General features: G+C 43.8%; 1 protein-coding gene across 3 annotated transcripts in view; it reads left to right on the top strand.

The window, feature by feature from the left end:
• The window catches only part of LOC121709413 (vimentin-like), a 117,865-nt gene that overhangs the window by 70,806 nt on the left and 22,333 nt on the right, over positions 1-24,726 (top strand). For all 3 annotated transcript variants that reach the window (XM_042092746.1, XM_042092760.1, XM_042092753.1), the window contains 5 exons: positions 16,799-16,912; positions 18,825-19,007; positions 20,266-20,332; positions 20,705-20,821; positions 21,288-21,428. In XM_042092746.1, the coding sequence (XP_041948680.1) occupies positions 16,799-16,912; positions 18,825-19,007; positions 20,266-20,332; positions 20,705-20,821; positions 21,288-21,428 (622 nt within the window). The remainder of the gene's footprint in view (positions 1-16,798; positions 16,913-18,824; positions 19,008-20,265; positions 20,333-20,704; positions 20,822-21,287; positions 21,429-24,726) is intronic.

Raw genomic sequence — 24,726 nt, 5'->3', positions numbered from 1 at the left:
CAGACTGTTTGTAGGGCTCTCCTATTTAGCTGTAGCTTTAACGTTAACGTTACAGTGCAACTGTTTTAGGTTGTGTTGCTGCTCTGATTACTCAAAAGCTAATGTGGAACTACAGTAGGCTATCCTACAGTGTTTGCCAAACATATTTATGAGAAAGTGTCTCAACAGAAAATGCTAAGAAAATTTCTCAGCACACCACCATGATATTAAAAATAAAAGTCAGAAAATGTATTGCCCTATGCTGCTACTACTTACCTATTTCATAATGTCTGATGGCCACGCCATTGATTTCACCAATAATGTCCACAAAACACAGATATATAAATAGTCAGACTAATTAGCAGGGCAGGAAACCAAGGCAAATTACAATTTTCACATAAATACCGATCCAGACAGCTTCACCAAAGCCACATCAACTCACACACAACTTCAAGCTAGCATACAATCTAGTAGTAACCAAGCACTGCGGTTTGCAAGCAGCACAAAAACACTTTTTTATATAGAAATGGGCCAGATTACAAGCATGTATTACAAGTCTATGTTATCAAATAAACATGAAAAAAAAACTTACCAATTCCTGCATAGGCTACTGACCGGCGCTACGTGCAGAGCTTAGCTGACATTATGTGCATCTTGCTAACATGTAGTCCAGTTGACACTGTAACTTTACATGATATAATTTTGCTTAATGAAGGCTTATCAATATATTTTAAACAAAAACGGTCAATATACTGTCCATAGCTATAACCAAAGCCATGTCAGTGTGACATGTACTTTTCCAGTGAATGTCAGTCTGACTGACAGAAGATGCTCACGAAGTTCCTCAAGTTAAATAGATAGCGTCAAAATTCGTGATGAACGGTTCCGGGTATTCTTTTCGAACATTGCAGGCCCAACTGCAGTCAGACCTGCCTTCCTCGCCATAATAGGTTGATTTGATTGGCTAATCAGTCAGATGTAGCCATCAATCAACCCGATATGTACCGAAAACGCAGTGATTCCTTGTGAAGGCCTGATGCGGGCCTTAACAAGGGAAGACATGCGATTGGATAAAAATGTATCGCACGTCCTCACTATTTGTTCACACAATCTGTCAATCAAATATAGCAGACAGCGGTAGGATATGTTTAGCCTAGTCAAGAACGATCGGGGAGGAGAAGAAGAAGCGAATAATAAATGGTAAAGTAAAATGTTATTAAAGACACTATTATTTTTCATTCGTTTGAAAATAGTTAGGCCTTCAGAGAAGGCCTTGAAGGCCCTGACGGTCCGCCACTGCCCAATTTATTTGAACTGTATTTAACCTGTAAGAGGTTTATGTTTGAAGGAAATCTGATGATTTCTGATATCTGACACAATTATAATTTTTTAATGATTTAAAATTGTTAGAAAAATACTTAGGGTTTTAAAATCATCAGTAACCTCTGTAAATATGTATTTGATAGAAAAGAACAGTTTTTTTTTGCTAAAATGACACTGTTTTTACGAGAATTGTCCCCATAGCATAGCAAAAAGTGTGTAAAAATGTGCCATTTTGGAATACGGCGGCCATATTGGATTTTTGGACAAAATTCAACATGCCCCAAGTTTTAATCTGTTCCAATAGGGGTTCTGACCAGGAATCCATGGAGAAAACTTTGACCAAAACTAGGCCTAATGTTTCCAGCAGATGACCTGTCTAATAGTGCAGTTATAGCCGATAGAGGGCGGCGAAGCAAATGCAGAAGTGCCGTTTACCCTGTTACGAGTTGATGAACCACTGAAACAATTTTGAAAACATTATTTTAAGGTGCAAAACACTCTTTGGTGTTGCTTTAAGAAGAAAAAATACCATTTAAAGGTACTCTAAGCGATGTTACACGGTTTCTAAGCTAAAACATTTTTTGTCATACTGCAAGCATCACCTCACCATCTGCTAGCTGCCTGTGCCCTGAATACACTGTAATTCAAAGGCTCCAAAAACGGCAACAAAAACAGCTTGGTCCAACCTTAAACCATAAAAACATAACAAATTGTTCCACCCAATCACTGAGGAAATACGTGTTTAGGAGAGTTTCAATTGCACAGGAGGGAGGGGGAGGGAGTAGCGAGCTAGCTCTCTGTTTTGTTTGAACGTCAACAGAAGTGACGTTACCCAACATCGCTTAGAGCACCTTTAAAAGCCAAAACTTATCTGTGAGTATTTGCACTGTGCACCATTTTCTCCCTGTCAGTTTCTTCTGCAAGATATGCTGCACCATGAGAAGTCATGAAGTGGTGACTAGTACATCAGATTGGTTTGGCCAAACTGGCTATCTATTAAGAGCTCCTCCATGTTTTGGTTAAAAAAGATCAGTATTTGGTACTAATGTATCCATGCTGTATCACAAGCATATTTCAATATGATACATATCGATATTCATTTTTTTACTTTTACTTTTCCTTTACACGTACTGTATAGCAGCAGGAGTGGACCTCATGACCCCTCCTGTTGTGGCTAGGTATGACTTTTTTATTAGAAGCAAGCTTGGGGCAAGACCTCTGCTTCCTAACTCCCCCCCCCCCCCCCCCCCCCCATCATAGGCAGGCCAGACATGATTATTAATGCGGACACATGCATCACGTGTAACCAGGGGCAGCATCAGCTGGGGCATCATGGAGTGAGTCAGATGAAGTCTATTACCACCCATCCCCTCCAGTCAGGGCTGTAGAGCCATAACCCAGAAGGACACTCAATCCAACAGCCTGCTACTTAGCACACACTCAATAGACCCAGGGCCATATGGGCCACGCATTATTCATTCCAGATGTGTCGGCAACTTCATCAGGATTAATTGGGCTGGTAACAAGAATACTAATCAGCAGCCCAGTGCAAGGCTGATCAACATGGCAAATAATTGACTGATGAACATGGCAAATGGTTGACTGATCAACATGGTTAACGATAGATAGATAGATTGATAGATAGATACATACATACATACATATATACATACATAAATACATACATACATACATACATACATACATACATGCATACTGTTGTTTAACATACAGCATACACTCTTGCCAGTTTTGTGGAGGACGGTAGTGCAACATTGAATTCCTGAAGTACCATAGACATCCTTGGGAGGGTAGACATATCCTTGTAGAGAAACCCCTCTTCTCACGGCAGTAGTAGCTGATACTGGCTATCAAGCACTGGGCCCTCGGAACCTGGACCAGATCAGGGCTAGATACTATAGTGTGAATTAGGGCTAGGTCTACTCTCTCTAGCTCTCTATCTCCATGTCTCTCTGTGTATGTCGCTCTGCACCCCCCCCCCCCCCCATTCTCTCTGTCTATCTCTTTTGCATTCTCTCTCAGCTTATTACTTGTGTATGCCTTGTGTATGTCTCTCTTTCTCCCTGTCTTCTCAACTGCCCATTCTCTTGTGGACAGCATACCTCTCTTCCATCATTTGCCTCCTCTGCCTCACACTCATTCTCTTTCAAGCTCATTTGCTGTGCCATTGCATAAGCGACAGGACAGTCTGTAGCTGTCACACTAAAACAAAACAGATTGTTTACTCTTTTGTTTACCCCTCATCTATTGTTTACTCCATCTCCAGATGACAGTGAGTGGCATAGGGTGCCTACCGGTATATAGCTGGCTGTACTTAGGTGTTAGAAATATCACTGCAGAAATGTAAAGAGGTGGGACAAGACGTGTCACTTTAAAAACATAAGGAAAATACTTTTGAACAGTGGGCATTGGGTTATTCTCATTTATTCTATTTATTGGAAATATTTGGTTTTAAACAAACCGTAAAACACAGCACAGCAGATCAAGTAAGAGCTCAACTAAAAAAACTTCACACCAATAAGGCAGCGGGGCCTGACACCCTAGTGAGCTTAATGACTACAGACCTGTCGCTCTAACATCACATGTGATGAAGACAATGGAGCGACTGGTCTTAGGTATGCTCAGACCCCAGGTACGCCATGCACTAGAGCCGTTACAGTTTGCATAACAGGAGGAAGTGGGCGTGGACGATGCCATCACTTATCTTCTACACAGGACACATTCTCACCTAGACAAGGGGAAAAGTGCTGTGAGAATCATGTTCTTTGATTTCTCAAGTGCTTTTAACACCATCGAACCCCTCAGACTGGGAGACAAGCTCTTGCAGATGGGTGTGGATGCTCACCTGGTAACCTGGATTACAGATTACCTGACCGGGCGACCACAGTTCGTCAGACTGAAGAACTGTCTCTCTGACACTGTGATCAGCAGCACCGGAGCGCCACAGGGAACTGTGCTCTCTCCAGTTCTGTTCACCCTGTACACATCTGACTTCTGCTACAATACCGAGTCATGCCACATGCAGAAGTTTTTTGACGATACTGCAATTGTGGGGTGTATCAGGAATGGGCAGGAGGAGGAGTACAGGAGCCTGGTGGAGGACTTTGCAATGGTGCAAACTCAATCATCTTCAACTCAACACTTCAAAGACCAAGGAGATGGTGGTGGATTTCCGCAGGTCTAAGCCCACTCTGCTACCAGTCTCCATTGATGGGGTCAATGTGGAGGTGGTAAGCACCTACAAGTATCTGGGTTTCCACCTGGACAATAAACTGGACTGGTCAGCCAACACTGACGCACTCTACAAGAAAGGGCAGAGCAGGCTGTACTTCCTGAGGAGGCTGTGGTCCTTCAATGTGTGCAGCAAGCTCCTCAGGATGTTCTACCAATCTGTTGTTGCCAGCGTCCTCTTCTATGCAGTGGTATGCTGGGGAGGAAGCATAAATAAGAAGGATGCGGGGCGACTTGACAGGCTGGTAAGGAAAGCTGGCTCTGTAGTGGGAGCTGAACTGGAGTGCATCACTTGAATATCTGACAAAAGCACCCTGAACAAACTGATCAACATCTTGGACAATGAGTGTCATCCACTCCACAGCACTATTGTAAAGCAGAAGAGCCTGATCAGCTGGAGACTTCGCTCACTGCCTTGCACAACAGACAGACTGAGGAAGTAATTTGTCCCCAGGGCCATTGAACTGTTCAATGCTTCACTTAAGGGAAGAGGAGAGATAGACTTCTCCGCACTGTCTGCCTCTTCACCCCCTCCATGTTTGGATACTGTCTGTCCACTAGCCACTTTTTACCACTGTCTTTCTGCCTCACTGTTTGCGTGCTATATTAGCACATATGCATAACCCCTCCCCCCATGCCACAGCCAAACTGTGGCCACACTTATACCTTTTCTTAATATAGTTATATATATAGATATATAGATATATATTGACTTTATTCTTGCACTGTTACACTGTTGGACTTACTCATTTGCACCATCACCATGACACTCACTCACACAGAGCACCTTACCTTACCTTACTATGCACAGAGAATCACAGGCTCAGTCCCTGCCTCAGTCATTGCAAGCGCCTCTTGATTGATTAATCACCACTATGTGGATACTGTTTTTAGAGTTGATTTAGATTAAGTGTTATTTAATATAATTTGTATTTTAGTATATTCTTTATCTTCTACTGTCCTTATTGCTTAGTTGTGTTTTTATATTAAATACTTTTAATTACTTTTTTCTGCTGTTAGTGAATGTGTGTGTGATGTCTGTATGCTACTGAGACCCTGAATTTCCCCTAGGGATCAATAAAGTATCTATCTATCTATCTATCTATCTATCTATCTATCTATCTATCTATCTAAAACTATGGCTTCCCAGACTGAGACTGACATTGAGAATGGTAAAGAAACCTCACACCCAGACATCAAACCACTTGACATTGAAGCTCAATTACTTTCAGACTCCAAATGTGTCATGTGTCACCTTCCACTTCTTGTACCACTCTCTGTCATCATGTGCACATACACTATGTGTGTGTGTGTGTACTGTATGTGAGAGAGTGTTTGAGCTCAGATGACAAATATGACCCCTAGTCTCCATTAACCCATTCCCTCACAAGTCCTTCCACCTCCTCTTCCAGCTGAGGAGCGCTGATGTGACAGACACTCGTCCACAGTGGCGTTAACCACGCAGCCTTCGGTCTGATCTCTCCAGTCAGGCCCGCAGATGGGCCTGTGTCTGTAGGCGTGTGGTTCTGTCATGGTGCTGTCATGATAAGTTCCCTTACAGTCACTCTGGGTCTTTGTTTTCTGAAGGAAATGCATTTTCTACTCTACAACTCCTTGGCTTTGTCTAGTACTCTTGTGGTTCAATGTAGTAGCTTCAGTTTATGAAGTATCTCAAAGTTGTCAACAAAGTTTCATATGACAGATTATTAATTGTTACTGGGAGACTAATTTGACGAAATGGAAGTTAACATGTACATTAATGAAGGATTCCTGGAGCACAGCTAGAGCTATTCTGACTGGCAATCTCCCATGACTTAAGAACTGTCCTAGATAGCTTCTAATTATTACCTCTGATTTGAGCTGTAGAGGGGAAAATCCCAGAGGTGTGTTCAAATTAGCAAACAAAGGCAAACATTATTGTATATTTTTAACAAACATGGATGCTAGACTAAAGGTTACATTTTGAATGTAACAATTAGGGATACATTTTAAATTGAACAATTGGCAATGTTTACACACACAACAAATCATCAAAAATCGAGTTAATACACTCAAAAATATTTTATGGAAATGCCTTGAAATGCTACATGTTCTACATTACATCTCTGATGTAATGGCATTTGTCCAAATGAGATAGCTGTGACATAGCCTAGTGCAGTACATATACTTGTGAAATCTTACTGTGGGGAATTTCAAACTGGCTTGAGTGCAATTCAAAGATACAAAAGTATTGTTTGTTAAGTCATGTGAGTTGTGTGTGCGTATTGCTTCTGTGCACATGTGTTTGTTAGAGTATGTGTGTGTGTGTGTGTGTGTGTGTGTGTGTGTGTGTGTGTGTGTGTGTAATTGTGATTGTATTGCACAGTGCAGTTATCTGGAGGCAGTGCTTGTAGCTGGAGAGATGGTTAGTGGTGGCGGCAGCCTACAGAGCCCCTGGGGCAAGGAGATCACTTCATAGACCTCACGCTGGTGATCTGTTTAAACCAATTAAAAATGTGCTGTCCCGCAGCTGTTTGTGCAAAAAGAGGTCACTGCCGATGTGCGTGTATGTGTGTGTGTGTGTGTGTGTGTGTGTGTGTATTCATTTGTTGTCTGTTCATGTGTGTGTGGGTGTCTGCATGCATCATGACCTTAAATGATTTTCATCTTAGGGAGTGGCGCGTCCTGTTGATTTGCTGACCTTTGGAGAAATTGGATTGGATTTTTATTAGATTGTTAAAAAAGTCACCCTGAGTGTGCCTGTATCGGACTGACCTTTAAAGCAAACACACTCAAAGTGAGAAGAATGAGACATACACAGTGACATAAGACCCCTGCTCTATACACTCACATACAGTAAAGAAAGCTCAGAAGTAGTACTTCTTCAGAAGAAACTGAAACTGAGCAAACATTGTGGAAAGGTCTGAAAGACCTAAATTGAAATATCAATGAAGTCTGACAGATAATAACGTCAAGCTAGCCGGTTGATGTAGCCACCCGTACACATACTTCTTAAAAACAAATTAATGGACAATAATGTTATCATATCAACAAAAAGAAGCATATGGAAGGCCTATACTCCAGTAGTGAGAAGTATATAAAATATGTAGAAGTCCTATAATCCTATAAGCATACCGTATGTATCAAAAAGTCCTATGTATCTAGTCCTATATATCAAAAAGCTTCTAGAAGGTTCATGACTGTGACAGAACACCACTGAGTGAGTGAGCGCCTGTGATTCTCTCCCCATGGCCATCTGGAGCTCTGTCCCCCATCATCATCATCTCCACTCTGCCCAAAGCAGAGATCTCCCCATCCCACGGCTCTGCCAGAGAGCATAACGTAATCCCACAGATTACATAATTTCCCACCCAGTCTGCCTGCACTGAGCCTGGGATTATTCCACTCTGAACTGGCACACACCCGTGTGACAAACAAGGAGTGGATTGCTTGTGTGTGAGAGGATTTCTGACGGGAGCTGACTTGGCGCATCTCTGGCACAGATTTGGACCGCAGCCTGGGAGAGAACAGTGTAGAGGGTCCGACTTTGTGAATTCACTGGTCCCCAGTGGAATCCACTGGCCGGATGTGCGCTATGGAAGCTCCAGTTTTGGTGAGAATTCCATCATGCTGAGACCAGAGAATAGGCAGAGCCCACTAGGATATCCCTGTCGTTCTGCACTATTTAGGGATTACACAGAAAACAATCAGGCCCTTGGGGCGGAGAGGGGGCCCACACAGAGTTAATACACGGCAAGCCAGCTGCTAAGACCAGCAATACAGTATGGGAGCTTGCAGCGCCAGACGGCCTTGATGCAGGTCATGGTTAGCAATCCGCCAGGCAGGCCAGCAGTGTGGGAGCCAGAGGACTGAGAGGGCACGCCTCAGAGAGCCCGGAGCATTTACACTGCCCAGTGGAGGACAGCAGACAGATGAAACTGTCAGTCTCCCTGCTAGTGACACAGCATGCTAAACTTCATACCTCACAGGGGGGAACAGATGCTTGTGCGGTAGGTCAGGAGACCCGCTCATGTGGGATAAGCTGCAGTTTACGAAAATGGTTTCAAACTGAGGACTCAACAAAAAAGGAGAAAAATAGCACAGGAGAAATATATACTTGAAGCAATGACTATATGCCAAGGTAGCGTGTTTAAGAGCACATTTAATTTCAGTTGGCAACTATACTGTTGAGAATAGCTTTCCTGTGAAAGAAGCCATAATGTAATGAGTTGATGAGAATTGTTTGTTGTTTGGGGAAAACAGATAGATGTTCATTTGGAGGGTAAGATAAAGAAAAGGAAAATCAAAAGATGGCATGACCTCTTTCATCCTGATAACATTCACATTCACTTATGGTTTGTGACACGCTGTGTTGCCATTGGACATGCACAGCCTCACTAACACATTTAGCTGCTTTCACCCAGGGAGGACAGGCATTTAGGGCATCATTACACAGCTAACGCAACATGGCTGCTGTTCAACCACCCTCATGTCCTCTGCCATGTTCTTACATTAGTTCTTTCTCATGCCACTCTTAATTGGTTTTCTGTCTGAGAACTTCTTTCCTACTCCACCTCTCACCCCCCCCCACAACTCCCACTTTTCTCTTTGCAGTAATTACAGTGCATGCAAATGCACTGTATTGTTATTCCTTAGGCTTCTTCTGACTTATTTTTATTCTCTATTATTATTATTCTTCCAGGCCCTAATTTGACTCGAACCGCTTATCGTAGAACTTTCGTTCTATGACTTTTCATATTTCTACGACTTTTACTTTTTGAGATATTAAATAAAAACTAAACTTAAAATTCCCATAGACTTAACATTGGCTTTATGACATCATAATAGGCTATTAAGGAATTAGAATGCAATCAACTGCACCTGTGTTCTCTCACTGACTGCCTGCAGCAACTTCAATGGAACCTCTTCTCCATGTCCCTCTCCATTCAACTGAATAGCTCACTTCTCATCCCAACTTTCTTTCACTTCTTTTTCTTCACTTTCCCTCATTTTCTCTATCCCTCTCTCTATTTCTCCAAATTTGAATAACTTTTAACTATTTTTACTTTTTTTTACTATTTACACTATTTTAGCATAGCAACCACCTTAAGTACCCTAGCAACAACCTAGCAACCACCTTAAGTATCCTAGCAACAACCTAGCAACCACTTTTTATAGCGTAGTAACCACTATAATTACCCTAGCAACAACCTAGCAAGCACTTTTATAGCATAGCAACCACTATAATTACCATAGCAACAACCTAGCAACCACCTTAAGTACCCTAGCAACAACCTAGCAACCACCTAGCAACCACTTTTATAGCATAGCAACCACTATAATTACCCTAGCAACAACTTAGCAACCACTTTTATAGCATAGCAACCACTATAATTACCCTAGCAACCAACCTAGCAACAACTTTGCATGCACTGTATTTCCTTCAGGAAATGCTTTTCTAGTTGTAATCAAGAATCATGCTGGAGAGAGATGGGCTTAGGATAAAGGGGTAGCAGGACTAATTAAAAAGTTCAACATTCGGGGCGTGTCATTGTTTTTTCTTTTGTTTGTATTTTTTTTTTTTGTTCCTGTTTGTTTGCTTTCTGAGCTTATAGGTAAACTCTCTTTTTCTCTCTTAAACTATTTCTATCTGTTTCACTATTGAGGTTGAGGATTGGTCCCTGTCAGTTGCCCCATGTGACATAACGGATGTTGGTCTCGTTTTCAGCCCGGGCCCTACGCCAAATCATCATTATCACACAGGAGAGAGTGGGAAGTGTGTCTGGCCTCTGTTAGAGAGGTGAGGGTGGTGTGTGTGTGTGTGTGTGTGTGTGTGTGTGTGTGTGTGTGTGTAATGGGGCAACTGGACACAGTCCAGTCAGTAATAGGCTCTGATGGACAGAGGTAGGACATTCAGTGCTTGTAGCCAGAAGAGGAGAGGAACATACACAGACACACACACACACACACACACACACAAACACACACACACACACAAACACACTCACAATGTTTGTGCCCTTTCCATCCCTCTCTTCATTTTGTGCTGGCCTTTGTCTCTTGCCAGGCAGCTCTCAGGGATTGTCTGGGGAGGAGGGTGAAGTGCTCGCCATGTTTCCTTTTACAAAAAAAAAAAAATAGACTGGAGAGATTAGAGAAATCTTGGTTAGTCCATAGGAAATAGTTTAGTGTACACCTACACACACACACACACACACACATGAATACACAAACACACACATGTACACACGACTGCACGCGTACACACACAAATTACCACTCAGTATGCTGCATGGTGCATGCTCACATCAGTAGGCTGCAGTTAGAATTCAAAATAACATTTCTTCATACTTCAATTTCCTCACCACTGGTGGGAAAGAGTGATGGAAATGAGAATAGGAGGAAGGAAGGAAAGAAAGAAAGACAAAGAAAAGGGAGCATATATGAGAGTTGAATGCTGTGGGCAATTGAAGTGATGGCTGAGGTCATTAATCACAGGAGAGGCCATTCTATTTACCCAGGGGCCTGACGGATCATGCCACCGCCTCTCAGAGAGCATACATTTATCTCTCTCTGCCTCTCTCTCTTTCTTTCCCTCTCTCTTTCTATCTATCTATCTGTCCGTCTTTCACATTTTGATCAGAAGGATGATTTTCATGATAGTAGTAAAACAGCCTGAAAGTGTTACTTGTCAACATAACACTCTACACCATGCTTCTTTGAATGTGTTTCCAAACAAAAATACAAACATGACATGCATACTACATTTACTTTTGTAACTTTGAATATAGAATAAATGTTTTTCATTTTGGAAACATTCTTTAAAATTGTCTAAGTTTTCAAAATGCATCAATCATCATGCATGTGGACTTGCCCTGCCTGCCTGTCCTATTCTCATCTGGACATTTAAATATGTACTGTGTTTTCAAATGTTTCACCTCTTCTAAGAGTCACGGAAAATGGCCACGTTCAAGTTACACAAATCGCCCATGTCTAGAAGAAGCAGCTGTGACTCTCTCTCTCTCTCTCTCTCTCTTGCTCTCTCTCTCTCTCCCTCTGTCATGTAGCACAGAAGGAGCATGATGGGCATATTCTGACATGGGTGGGCTGGCTGCAGCCAACCAGAACACTTTTATGAGAAAACACATGACACCTACGCATGCCTCGACACATCTGTCACATCAACGTCCCACAACAGACAGAGAGAGAGAAGAGAGGGAGGAGAGAGAAACAGAGAGAGCAGCACAGTGACAGAAGGATAAGTGAAAAGAGAGAGATGGAGAGGGGGAGAGAGGAAAAGAAACAGAAAGAGAGAGAGTTCTTTGTCTGGTTCACATAAAGCATCTCCATTGTTTGCTGTAGTGTGATGGATGGCACTACTTGAATGGGCCAGAGTTATTACATCACTGGAAAGTAGGCTGTAAATTATGAGGGATCACAGAAAGAGAGAGAAAGAGAGAGAGACAGAGAACTCATTGACAGACATCTAACAAGCCTCATCTCTCTGAAGTCACTCCCTTATACTTATTAGCAAGAGAGGGTCAGGACACCCTCCTTAAGGACCTTATAGTCCCTTTTAATTTGATTTCAGTTGAAACGTTCAAAACCAATACAGATACTTTGAAATGAAATTAATCGGACTTTAGCATAATGCTCAAAGTTGTTTTCTGTGCCACCGGAAATGCCTTGAGAATGCACATGTTTGCTTATGCATTCTATATGGTCTGTAGACCAAGTCAAAGGTCAAGTCAAGTCAAGTTTATTTACACAGCGCATTTCATACACAGAGGTCATTCCATGTGCTAACGTCTAGCCGGGCATCTGTAGTTCTAATTGGGGCGGTGTGCGCAGCTCGGTTAGTTTATGTCCAACTCAACGTGTCCGAGTCTGTGTCTTGGCCATCGGATAAAAGCAAAATGTAGCCCACATGCTAGTTTACAGTGAACAGCACAAGGCAACTCTGTGGTCAATCAGTATCGCAGCTAGTGCCTTGAAGTCTGCCCAGTGTGGTCTCTATTAATCACCAAAATCCTACAGTTCACTAAGTGGCTAGATGAATGCATTAGTGGGCTGAAATGTGTTGATCAAGGGCTTTCTCTTTGTGGCAACGGTGGTCTGAGAGGGAGCAGGGGCCCCTGAGCCAATTGAGGCTCCCCCATTTTGTTGTGCGCTCCCTCTTATCTGGGAGAAAGCTCTGTGTGAGCCGGAGGCTATACAGGTAATCCCCCCGCCGGCTGATTGCATTGACCAGGGGGCATCGATTACACCGTCTGGCATGGACGTACGTGTCGGCGCGACAAAACCACACAGCAGTTCCTGTTGCCATGGTTTGCCAACTCCAGCTCATCAAAGACATCACTAGCCACGTTTACATGGACACTTCTATTCCGATTAGAAACGGAACAACAGCTCAAACGTAAACGTGGCTACTGTGACCATTATCATCATCATCATCATCAGTAATTAATTTGTATCAAGCCTCCAAGCAGTTTGTAGTTTATCACAGGAGAAGTGGTAAACCCCAGTGCACTATTCTTTAGATATCATTTGATTATCACTGAACTGGTAAGCACAATATGTTTTATATACCAGTGCCTGTTAGGCACAAGATGTGCTTTTGGGAAAGTGTTCATGAGTGTTCATATTAGAGGTTAGTAATGTGTGCAAATAGGCAATACATTAGGTAAAGTTGAACCAGAGGGCACAACGCACAATAGGGTTGATTGTCTTCGGAAAATAGGGTTATCCGGCAGAATGTCAGAGTACCCCTACAGTCTTTGGCCAGTTCAGTGTGTTCACTGTCACTTTTATATTAAATGGGATAAATGAATTTATGTGCCAGACAAACCTAATTATTGTCAGTGTGAGGGTGAGTAGAGGTTCAGTGCCTTGTATGTGAACCCAGTCATGTTTTTGTTCTTGCTGAGAACAGTGTACCAGACAGCTGAGATACAGGGGCGCTAGTTCCAGAGGAAAGTTTGCGCAAGCTGGAGTTATGTTCAGTTTGTTCAGTTCCATGAAAAATACCGGCATGGTTTTGGTTGGCTGGAGCTTGTTTGAAGTTTGCACTGTGTGTGTGTGTGTGTGTGTGTGTGTGTGTGTGTAAGAGAGAGAGAGTGAGTGTGTGTGTGAGTGAGAGAGAGAGAGAGAGAGAGAAAGAGAGAGAGAGAGAGAGAAAAGAGCAGTAGCAGGGCTCAGGAAGCTGATGGTGTGTGTGTGTGTGTGTGTGTGTGTTAGCCTGTCGTGTCATCAGAGTTCTGAGAGTTCCTGGAAAGATTATGGGCGAGAGGAGGCAACTGACAGCTGCCCCTCGTGACTCTTCAAACAACTGAGACGGGGGTCAACAGAGGCTCTCAGAACGTCACAAGGGGGAAATAACACAAACACGTCATGCCAACTCACATGTTTAAGCTCTCTCATCCTCTTCTGCAAACCCTAACTCACAGCTTCCCCCATGCCTGGGAAAATAAACACTATCTTAGGTCCATAGGGAGTGTGTGTATGTGTGTGTGTGTTTGTGTATGTGTGTGTGTGTGGGTGGGTGGGTGAGGAACACTGGCTGTGTTATGGGGAGCTGAGAGGCTGTGTGTGTGTGTTGCAATGAACAGTAGCTGTGCTCGGGAAGCTGTGTATGTGTGTGTGTGTGTGTGTGTGTGTGTGTGTGTGTCTGTAGTGGTGACTGGGCTCCTTGCCCTGTGGCCTTGTCCCCCATCTCCAGCTGGGACACTGATCAGAACAGCCGTTTCCCTTGAAAGCTTTCCATCTCTCATCATCCAGTACACATACACACACACACAAGCACACACATACACACACACACAAGCACACACACACTCTCTCTTACACATACACATGCAAGCATACTCACCCATTGCCTCTCCCCATCCTCTTACCCTCTCTTTCTCTCTCTCTCTCACTCTCTCCCCCCTCTCTCTGACTCACTCTCTCTCTCTCTCTCACACACACACACACACACACACACACACACACACACACACACACACACACACAAGAAAACATTCTTCCACTTAGATTTATGTACAGGACAGTATTGTTGACCACACACAGTAGACACAAGTCAGCCTCAGGCAACAGAAGGTCTTTAAGGCTTAAGGCTTTACAGTTAAAATAACAGATGTATATGTGTGTATGTGTGTGTGTGTATGTGTGTGTGTTTGTGTGTGTGTGTGTGTGTGTGTTTGTGTGTGTGTCTCTGCATTTCTGAAAGTGAGTGAGAAAAAGAACTGGAGAGAGAGAGAGAGAGAGAGAGAGAGAGAGAGAGAGAGAGAGAGATGAACAGATGAGACTCATGCGCTCCCTGTGTCATTGAGACCCTGTGTGAATCTAAACTCATGGCCCATGACCAGGAGCACGTAACTCTCCGTGATCACATGATCTGTTTGTGTTTCTACATCTGTGTCCGTCCTGCCCCCCACCCCCTCCTCTACGCCAGGCCTCAGAGTGGTGTGGGTGGCCCAGCACGTAGCTGCGCTTTGGCCTGGACTTGATTAGAGCTTAGTCACTGCGCTGCTGAGGCCATTCACCAGTCCCTTCACTCACACCTGGAGTTTGTTTTCTATCGAGTGAGATTGCTGGGAGCTTCCAGAACATTGAAAACCTTCAGCTTGGTTTATTGTCAGTGGCGGGATGACTTTCGGAATCAGAAATCAGAAACCAGAACAACCCTCTGAGACCTCTTTCTTACTCTCTCTCTCTCTCTCTCTGTCTCTCTCTCTCTCTCCTCTCTCTCTCTCTCTCTCTCTTTCTCTCCGGGAAACCATTCAGAAACAGAAATTGAGGAGTCTGAATCTGATAAGGAAATCTGGTGGTAATGGTTCATAGTGCCTGAAATAAGATGATATCCAGAGAGCAATTGAAGCTTGGGATGCTATCCCAACAAGGCGATTCTGGTGGAAAAACATCATTCTTTTTCTTTTTATTCTTTTCTTTGTGCTCTTGTGCATTTTCTTACATCTATTGATACAACAAGAATGTCAATAGAAAAGTGTTCCTGCAAAGACCAACAACTACCAAATGCCACACTGGTTATTGTGTTGTTCTTCCTTTTCAGCATCTCCATTTTGCCACTTTAATTAAAAAGGATGAAAGCATCTGCTAAATGAATACATGTAATGTAATGTAATGTGGTGAAATCTGCTTTTGTGCATTGGTGAAGGTCCATAGTTCCTGACCTTATGTGATATGATACATGTGAGTTAGACTGAATGAGTGAATGAATGTATTGAGTGAATGAGAATGATGTTTAGAGACATCTTATAAGGAGGGGGTCTGAGATAAGGTTGTCACTGTGGGGATTTGCAGGAATAATCAATAGGCTTTTTCAGAAGCCTTATCTCCATTTTCCCAACAGATGAATAGCCAAAGCTCGATGTTAAGCTGAGATAGCAAAAGCTAAAGCTTCTTTGTTGGCCATCTCTATAGAAGCCTCCATATACAGTACGGTGTGCTGCTTTCACAACAGTGATGAAAGAGCTGAACAGTCTGAAGAATAGCATCTTCTGTTGGGGTGGAGCTCTACCTCCATTTCTTTATCTATCTACTGGTGCTATAATGTTGGATTTGAATGTTTCTTGATCAGATCCACCTGGACTGCAAATAAAATGAATTTATTGGCCACAATCCTACCCTGTTTTTGCATATATTTAGATCAAATGCATAATGACAGCTGCATATGTGGTGTGTATAAATAAATTCAACCAGAACTGACTATATAAAAGAAGTGTTAAAAGAATAAAATGGGATATGACAGAAAATAGATCTTTATCGTTATATATGCTTCAGTTTATTATCAAGCACAGCAGTGATCAAGTTTATGATTGACATGTCCCAAAGGCTAGACATGCATAGGATTTTTAATGCATAGGCCTATATACACACCCATATGAATTCATGCTTTCTTGTTGCCTGTTACAGGTTTGCTGTTTTACCAGTGACCTCAGTGTCACTTATACTTTGGTATGATATGACACAGAACCGGAATGGGTTCCTACAATGATGAGAAATGATTGTACTCCCAAATGTAAAACAGGAGTAGAATCTTTTGGTAGATGTCTTTAATGAACATGCCTAATCAAATTTAAATGAAGTGTCTTCCAGCTATTTATTTGATTGTGCTCATATTTGCTGCTTATTGCATGCTATGATTATTGGCTTTGATGTAATTAAACGGGAAATGTGTGTGTGTGTGTGTGTGTGTGTGTGTGTGTGTGTGCGTGTGTCTGTGTGTGCGCTTGTTTGTTTGCAGATTACGGTGCCTGGTGAAACAGTTGGAGAGGGGAGAGGCATCCCTGGTTGACCTCAAGAAGAATCTTGAATATGCAGCATCTGTGCTTGAGTCTGTGTACATTGAAGAAACAAGGTAAGGTTCTTCTGTAGAGCATGACAAATGCAGCACTGACATGGCAAAGAATCAATCATGTGCACCATTAAGGGACAATGGCAAATATAAACCACAGAGTACAAGGACATGCTGTGTGTGTGTGTGTGTGTGTGTGTGTGTGTGTGTGTGTGTGTGTGTGTGTGTGTGTGTGTGTGTGTGTGTATCTGTGTGCGTGCGTGCGTGCGTGCGTGTGTGCGTGCGTGCGTGCGTGCGTGCGTGCGTGCGTGCGTGTGTGTGTGTGCGTGTATCTGTGTGTGTGTGTGTGCGTGTGTTTGTGTGTGTGTGTGTGTGTGTGTGTGTGTGTGTGTGTGTGTGTGTGTGCGTGTGTGTATCTGTGTGTGTGTGTCTGTGTGTGTGTGTGTGTGTGTGTAGGTGGCAGGGGATGTGATTGATGAATGACTTCAGCCTTAATAGTGGGGCATGATTCAAGACATGATTGGATAGCAGCCGGCCAGTGAGGATGAGGTCACACTGACTGACGGCCCTCGTCACAAATCACCAGTGAAACAATGAAACAGCCCCCTCAGCCTTGGCAGTGGAAGAGGGGAAAACCGCTCAGGGCATCAGCAGAATGAACACAGGGGTGTGGAGACCATAAATTAGGTGCTGTTTCCTTGAGGCCCATTTGACTTACTGTAAGCCATATGCTAAATGGGTCCGCAGAAAGCTAGCCCTTATAATGTTTAGTAACTCTATCTTAATGGAAAGGCACCAGGTACGAGATGGCTCTGCCAAGGCCTTAGTCCACTTCACGCTGAGAAATTCAAAATGTGCTTTTTCCCAGAGAATGTTACAACGTTGCTTCCTCGGACACCTCTCTATCTCAGCTGGCGTAATTGCATGTGCGCAGCACTGGTATTTATAGGCTAACTGCCCACAGCTGCCAAGCCTCTGCCTCTGCCTCTGTGCGGTAAGCACCCTCTCGCCCCATCCCTCTCCAGCACATCAGATCCTCAAACCAGCACTGATGGAACTGAAGCACCTAATCAGTGCTGTGTGTTCAGTGCAACCGCAAAGTTTTCGGACCCTTTTGACTCATCTTAAAATGGACTCAATTCAATATTTTTTTTTCTCATCAATTCTTCCAATTAGCCTATTTTTTTACTCTTAATTCATGAACATAAATTTAAACGAAAATGTATTAAAAAAAATCACATGACGAGTAGATGCTGCTGCTACGTACTTCAAGAGCATATATTTATTGTGACCTTTGGTCTCACCAGAGACCTCCATGTTGAGAATGATTTAGTGCAACCATGAACTTACACAGTGTTCTGTAACTGGCTCTTGTGTGGCTGGTGGGATATGGGTGAGCTTAACTGCAGGAAGTGAACATGTACTGGACCAGCCCCTTCTCAAATCACAGAAGGTCTCTCATTGCCGTGACTAGTTGCTTCTATAGGATTGTCACATTACTTCACTCTCACACGACACTCTCCATCTCTTCTCCCCTCCTTGCTTCATTCTCTCTCTCACTCTCTGTCCTTCACTCTCTCCTCTACTCTCTCACCCCATCTCCATCTCTCTTCTCCAACCCCCCCTCACTCTCTCATACTCTGTTTTTTTTCTTGCTGCCTTCCTCTGTCTTTTACTTTCTTCCGCACTTTCTCCTTTTCTCTCTTCTCTTCTTGTCCACTGTCATTGGTCCTCACTTCCTCTTAACAGCAGTGCACTCCATCACACAAATTGTAACTGTTCTAAAATCTGTTTTAAAATGAACATTTTCACTCTACAGTTACTGTATACTTTATTGATGTTTCTATTGGTGACCCTTTGAGACTTTATGATTGACCTTATGCGATATTGAGTGCCATTAAAAGTGGCATTAGATCAAATGTATGGTTAATTATTTAGTATAATTTCCCTCCCCGTTTAACTTTCTCTTTCTTAGGAGACTGGTGGACACCGAGGATGAGCTCAGCGACATCCAGTCTGACTCTGTGCCCTCGGAGGTGCGTGATTGGTTGGCGTCCACCTTTACGCGTCAGATGGGGCTCATGCTGCGGCGCACGGAGGAGAAGCCGCGCTTCAGGAGCATCGTCCACGCCGTGCAGGCCGGCATCTTTGTGGAGAGGTGAGAGGGCTGGGCTCGAACCAAACCAACCAGCCAAACTCCCTTCTGCTGCTGGGCATCACTATATAAACTCACTAGCCCTGACAGTGTGTGTCACGGCTTGCAGGAGAGGGTAGGACCCAAACGCAGGGTAAGGTAAGACAAGATGAGGCAAACTTGGGAAACCAGGAATCTTTACTGGGAACTTTGCAAACCACATGTACAGTATTACACAACACAAAACGACTAATAACCAACACAGACTGAGGGGAGACAGAGGGTTTAAATACACACGGGTAACAGGGCACAGGTGGACAAGGAGCAAGGTAAAACAAGAGACAGGTGGAAACCATAATTAAATTAACAGACTAACGAGGATCAGGTGAGGGGCAGAGACACAGCCATAGGGAACAGAGACACATGGCAAAACAAACAAAGGAACACATGGAACAGGACACAGGAAGTAAACAAGAGGAGCAGACATGAAGGAAAAACACTAAATGGGGAAAACAACAGACAGGAAGGACCCTTACAGTGTGTCATATATAAGGTTCATATTTATTTGATTCAGACTCATTTTTCAGAATTGAATTTGGGTCCACTTTGTGTGGTCACATTCTTCATTGTGGTTAAAAGCCTATAACAAACACTCACCAGTGAACAGTAGGCATACAGCAAACAAGGATATTTTGCAACACTATTGTTGTTATGGCCTCAGAGTGCCATTATTCTTCATCAAAGGTGCCTCACGTTCCGTTGGTTTCCCTGTTGTTCAAGTCTGCACTGTGAAACTGCACTCCAGCATTTGTCCATGATGGCTCTGCGAGCTGAAAGCAGTGCTTGAGTCAGCGCCTCTCTCGGTGCCATACATCAGCGGCTGCCTGACAGGCGAGCAGAAGTGCCATCGCTCTGCAAAAGAGACACGTGCTGGAATGGCTCTGTGCGCGGAGGAGACGGGGCTTTTTATCATGCAGCGTAAGGCCACTCCGTCGCATTTCAGGCCACACTGCTCAAATGAATTGGAATAGAGCAATACGTGACTGCTTCACCCCAATGGCAAAGCAAAGAGTTATTAAAAGTGTGTTTTCTTTGGGGGGAGGCTTTACTCTGTGAAGGGTATCTCTTGGGTGTGAAGGTTGGTTGGGGATTTTTCCCGTTGGCTGAGTGGGGAGGTGAGGGGGTTGTGAGGGGGTTGGGGGGACTCTCTGAGTCGCTGGGACGTGTTCTTTTGAGAGGCGGCAGGCATTCCCCACCTCATGTGTTTATCTCTCTCCTGCAGGATGTACCGGCGCACCTCCAACATGGTGGGGCTCAGCTACCCGCCGTCTGTCATAGGTGTGCTTAAGGTATCCTAACATGAACACAAGCACCAACAAACAGCATCAAAACAACCATCACACAAGCCATTTGACAGTTAACATGTCTTTGTGGCAGTAAAGATACACACTCATAAACACACACACATTCACACACACACACACACACACACACACACACACACACACACACACACACACACACACACACACACACACACACACACACACACACACTCATGTACACACATGCAAATAGTGAGTTCAGGAATAAGAAGTTTACTTTCTAAGAAGTTAATATGCTGCAACCTCTCTATTCTTACAGTCCCCCACACAGCAGAAATGCATTTAAAAAAGCTCTACCGGCTTCTCAGTTCTAATAATGACGTTCATGTTTCCCAGAATGTTGACAGGTGGTCATTTGATGTGTTTGCTCTGAATGAGGCCAGTACTGAACATGCCCTCAAGTTCATCTTCTATGAGCTCCTCACCAGATACGACCTCATTAACCGCTTCAAGGTCAGTGACTAACGATGGAAACTTCTACTACAATAAGGAGATTACTAGTATTCTTTATTTTATTGAGATTATTACAAAGAAATAATGCCATGTGAAATAGTTTTCCACATCAGAAGTTCAAACACCCCAGGATATATGGTGGAGAGGACTCCTATATTGCCAATGCACAGACTGTGTAAATAACAGCTCCCCCTAGTGTACTGCATTGATTTTACCTCACTAACAATGCACCTGACACTGAATGAGTATTAATTGTAACATCACTTCCTGATAGCAACAGTAACTGTGACACAAAACACTGGGTAATGCTCCATAGACTAGTTGTGTTGAATACAATCAAAAAGGGTTGAGTGCTGTTCAGTATTTCCTGACCATGACCAGCTTGTTCTCACATTGCGTGTGTGTGTGTGTGTGTGTGTGTGTGTGTGTTTGTGTGTGTGTGTGCACATTTTGAAACCATCCTCAGATCCCCATATCGGCACTGGTGTCGTTTGTGGAGGCACTGGAGGTGGGCTACAGCAAACACAAGAACCCATACCACAACCTCGTCCACGCCGCGGACGTCACGCAGACCGTCCACTACCTGCTGCTCAAGACTGGCATGGTGGTGCGTAAAAAAAAACTAGGTGCAATAGGCTTAAGAATGATCTATTATTGACTCATGTATTTGCAACTGCTTCCTTTTCTTGGAGGACCTGATGGAGCTCATTGCCATGGAAGCTAAGTGACCCTGTAGCGGGGTATTCCAAGTAGAGGTCTGGTATTCCAAACAGATCTGGTTCGGGCATAGTTGCTCCACAACGAAACAAGTCCAGACCGAACTTCCTGACCTCAAATGTTGTAGGCGGGGCTAAGTTTGGCTCCCGCAATAATGTGCAATTTTTAGTCGTGCTCCCACCCATATCTGTAACATTAGGTCCCGCTCCCGCCTGCAAAAGCCCGCAGGATATGCAGGAGGGATATTCAGTTTTGCCTTCTGTCCCACAAAAGGAGCACTTGACACACACAACTGAAAAAGGCCAGATGTCTGATTTTAAGTTTCTTGATTCTGAATGTAGGCTACTCGAACACAGCTAGACTAGCTGGCATCTGTTCTTTAGAGAGACACTAACATCTGAAGTAGCCTAGTGGTGTCTTCTTCCTCTGTCATGCTTTCGATTTTGAGTTTCGACAACAGAGCTGCAGGAAAGAACTGAAGCCACATAGGCCTAAATGACTATCGTCAGTTAGGCTGCTTAAACCCCATTTTTTTTAATGCTGCCTAACACAATATCCAGCTCAGCTAAAAGTGTATACATTACTTTAATCATTTCTATATGTTATTTTACGCATATATGAATCATCTGTTTCTCCCGCACCGACAAACGCACCTCTCTCATCCCACCCACTTCTGCATAGAGCTTTCAAAACTTGTCCCGCACCGCACTCTTCTGCATTGCGACCTGCGGGGAGTGCAGACCTCTAATTCCAAGAATGTAGTTTAGTACCAGTAGAAGTTAACTCACAGTAAACGTCTCAACAGAAGAGCCCTATGCTATTCTGCTTTCTATGCGGAGGTTTTACCATTTACTCAGAGTTAACGTACAAAGTTCATCACTGAACCACATGTGCAGAGTTACCCCCTGGGTTGCGTCCTGTTGGCTGTTACTCTGGTAACCATAATGTAATGATTGTAAATCAGTGTTCATCAGCCTCCGCCACCAGCATTTGAACCATTTCCTTGCTCTGCTACTGTTGTCCTCTTCCTCTCCTTTTTGTCTGCTGTGTTGTGTAATGAAGCGTATTTTGCATGTCAAGCTTCTGAAACTGTGCACAGTCTGTTCACAAGTTAAGTGTGCATCCGCTTGACAACTTTAGAAGAGATACACTGTTGGGTCTAATGACAGAGTTTATGATCAACTGTCCAGGTTTGTTGCATGTACAGTAGTGCGGCGCCGGCCTGTTAAGCCATGTTATGACAGTGCAGTTGGACTGCTTGGAGCCCTTCAGTTAAGGGCACCTGTGTCAAGCGACTGCCATCTGAATCCAATTTCCCATCCGAGTCGGCCTGAAACAAGGGCCTGATGTGAGGACACTTCAAATCCCTCGAGAGGAAAGCGTTGCGTGGGGCGTGGAGAGCGCCGGAGAGCCCTGCGGATTATGTCCCTAACCCAAATGCACTCCGCCATAAAGCGTGTACTTCTGTCAGAAAGCGTGCTCCGCAGCTTTTAGAGAGGAATCTCACGCAAGTCTGCGCCTGGATGGGTCAAAGACGGGCAGCAGCTGTGCTTCTCAAGTAATCTGGTCATATCCCGGCACTGTATTCGAACGATTTAATGGCTTCTGAGAAATGTATGCACATGAGAAAATGACATCCGTTTTTTTTTTCCTGGAAAATTGAACAGCCTTCAGTGAGGGGAAAGGGGCTTTGAAATACTAATCCAGGTTTAATAATCTGAGCTACTGTAGGGGACATACAGTATGAGCAGAGGAAGTGGTACACGAAAAAAAAAAGAAAATCTACAGTACATCTACTCCTTAAATATATAAATAAATAAGAAAGAGAGAAAGAACAAAAAGAAACATATGTGAGCAGAAATTGATTTCACAGTCATTCAAGTAAAAAATGAATCTTACACTGTTAGGCAGAAAAAAAGACCGATCCAGGAGTGTTTACACAAACTTTCATTTGACTTTTAAATCAGATGACATTTACAAAAAGCTCAATTTGTTCAACTTTTTCACAGTTCCTGGACCTAGAGGCCTTTTCCGCATTGAATTAACGCCTTGGCATGCCTTGTGTACTGCCAACCTCCCCTCCTCCACCACCCCCCCCCCCCCTCTCACACACACACACACACACAAGCACCATATACAGTATACACACATACGCTCAAAAACAAGAAATAAGCACAGTCACACAACACACAACACACAACACACACACACACACACACACACACACACACACACACACACACACACACACACACACACACATAAAATCTCTCCGTACCCGCTTGGAGCTCCTCAAGCCCTGTTTATTTAATCATGTTAATAACGTTGCTCTGGCAGGTTGTCAACGCTGCATGTTCTGTAGATAACTGCATTACCGAGAGGCCCAGGGCTGTTTGGGAAGAGGAACAACATCAATCACCCACACCCCCTCACCCCAAGCCTCCATTAAATAAACAATCAGCTGCTCATTCATAAACTCAGAGGGCCGGAGACTGGCACCGAGCCGACCCTGACGTGGAGCTGGTGGGCTGGATGTGGCGCGGATCAGGCCCAGATGTGGTCTGCTGTCTCGGCTGGTACTGAGGTGGACGCTGAGACCGTGCTTGTTTGTATCCAGCCTCTGACAGGTGTTGATATTCTGCGGCTATTACTGCTGTAGATCAATCATGTCACTCCTATTAAAGTCTTTCAACCTGAGGAAATACACCTGTGTGAGGGGGGTCACACAAACACACATGCACACACACACACAAACACACACACACACACACACACACACACACTCACACACACACACACACACACACACACACACACAAAACAAACACATCAGAGAGAGAGAGAGAGAGGTTTCCCTGCAATCAGAGACTGTACTGTTGGAGCACAGCTGTACAAATGCTAGTAGTAATTTAATGGGCCATTATTATTAATGTGGACACCAAAACTTGCTTGTCACTGATTTTTAACTCATTAGCCTGTTGTTGTATCTTAGCATAGAGACATACTGTAAATACTGGTAGGTCTAAAGGCCAGGCTACAATGACCACGGACGGATGTGGAACACTTGCTAAGCATATGCTGCTACACTACACGTCCACTTTAAACAATGAAACTGGCTACACCAGACGTGAGAGAGGTTTGAAGAAAATAGGTGTTTTCTATTTCTATTTTTGCATGGCACATTTCCC

The sequence above is a fragment of the Alosa sapidissima genome, chromosome 1 (genome assembly GCF_018492685.1).
Source record: "Alosa sapidissima isolate fAloSap1 chromosome 1, fAloSap1.pri, whole genome shotgun sequence".
Classification (NCBI taxonomy): domain Eukaryota; kingdom Metazoa; phylum Chordata; class Actinopteri; order Clupeiformes; family Clupeidae; genus Alosa; species Alosa sapidissima.
Note: the sequence above shows the minus strand (reverse complement) of the source record. Positions and strands in the feature narration are given on the sequence as shown.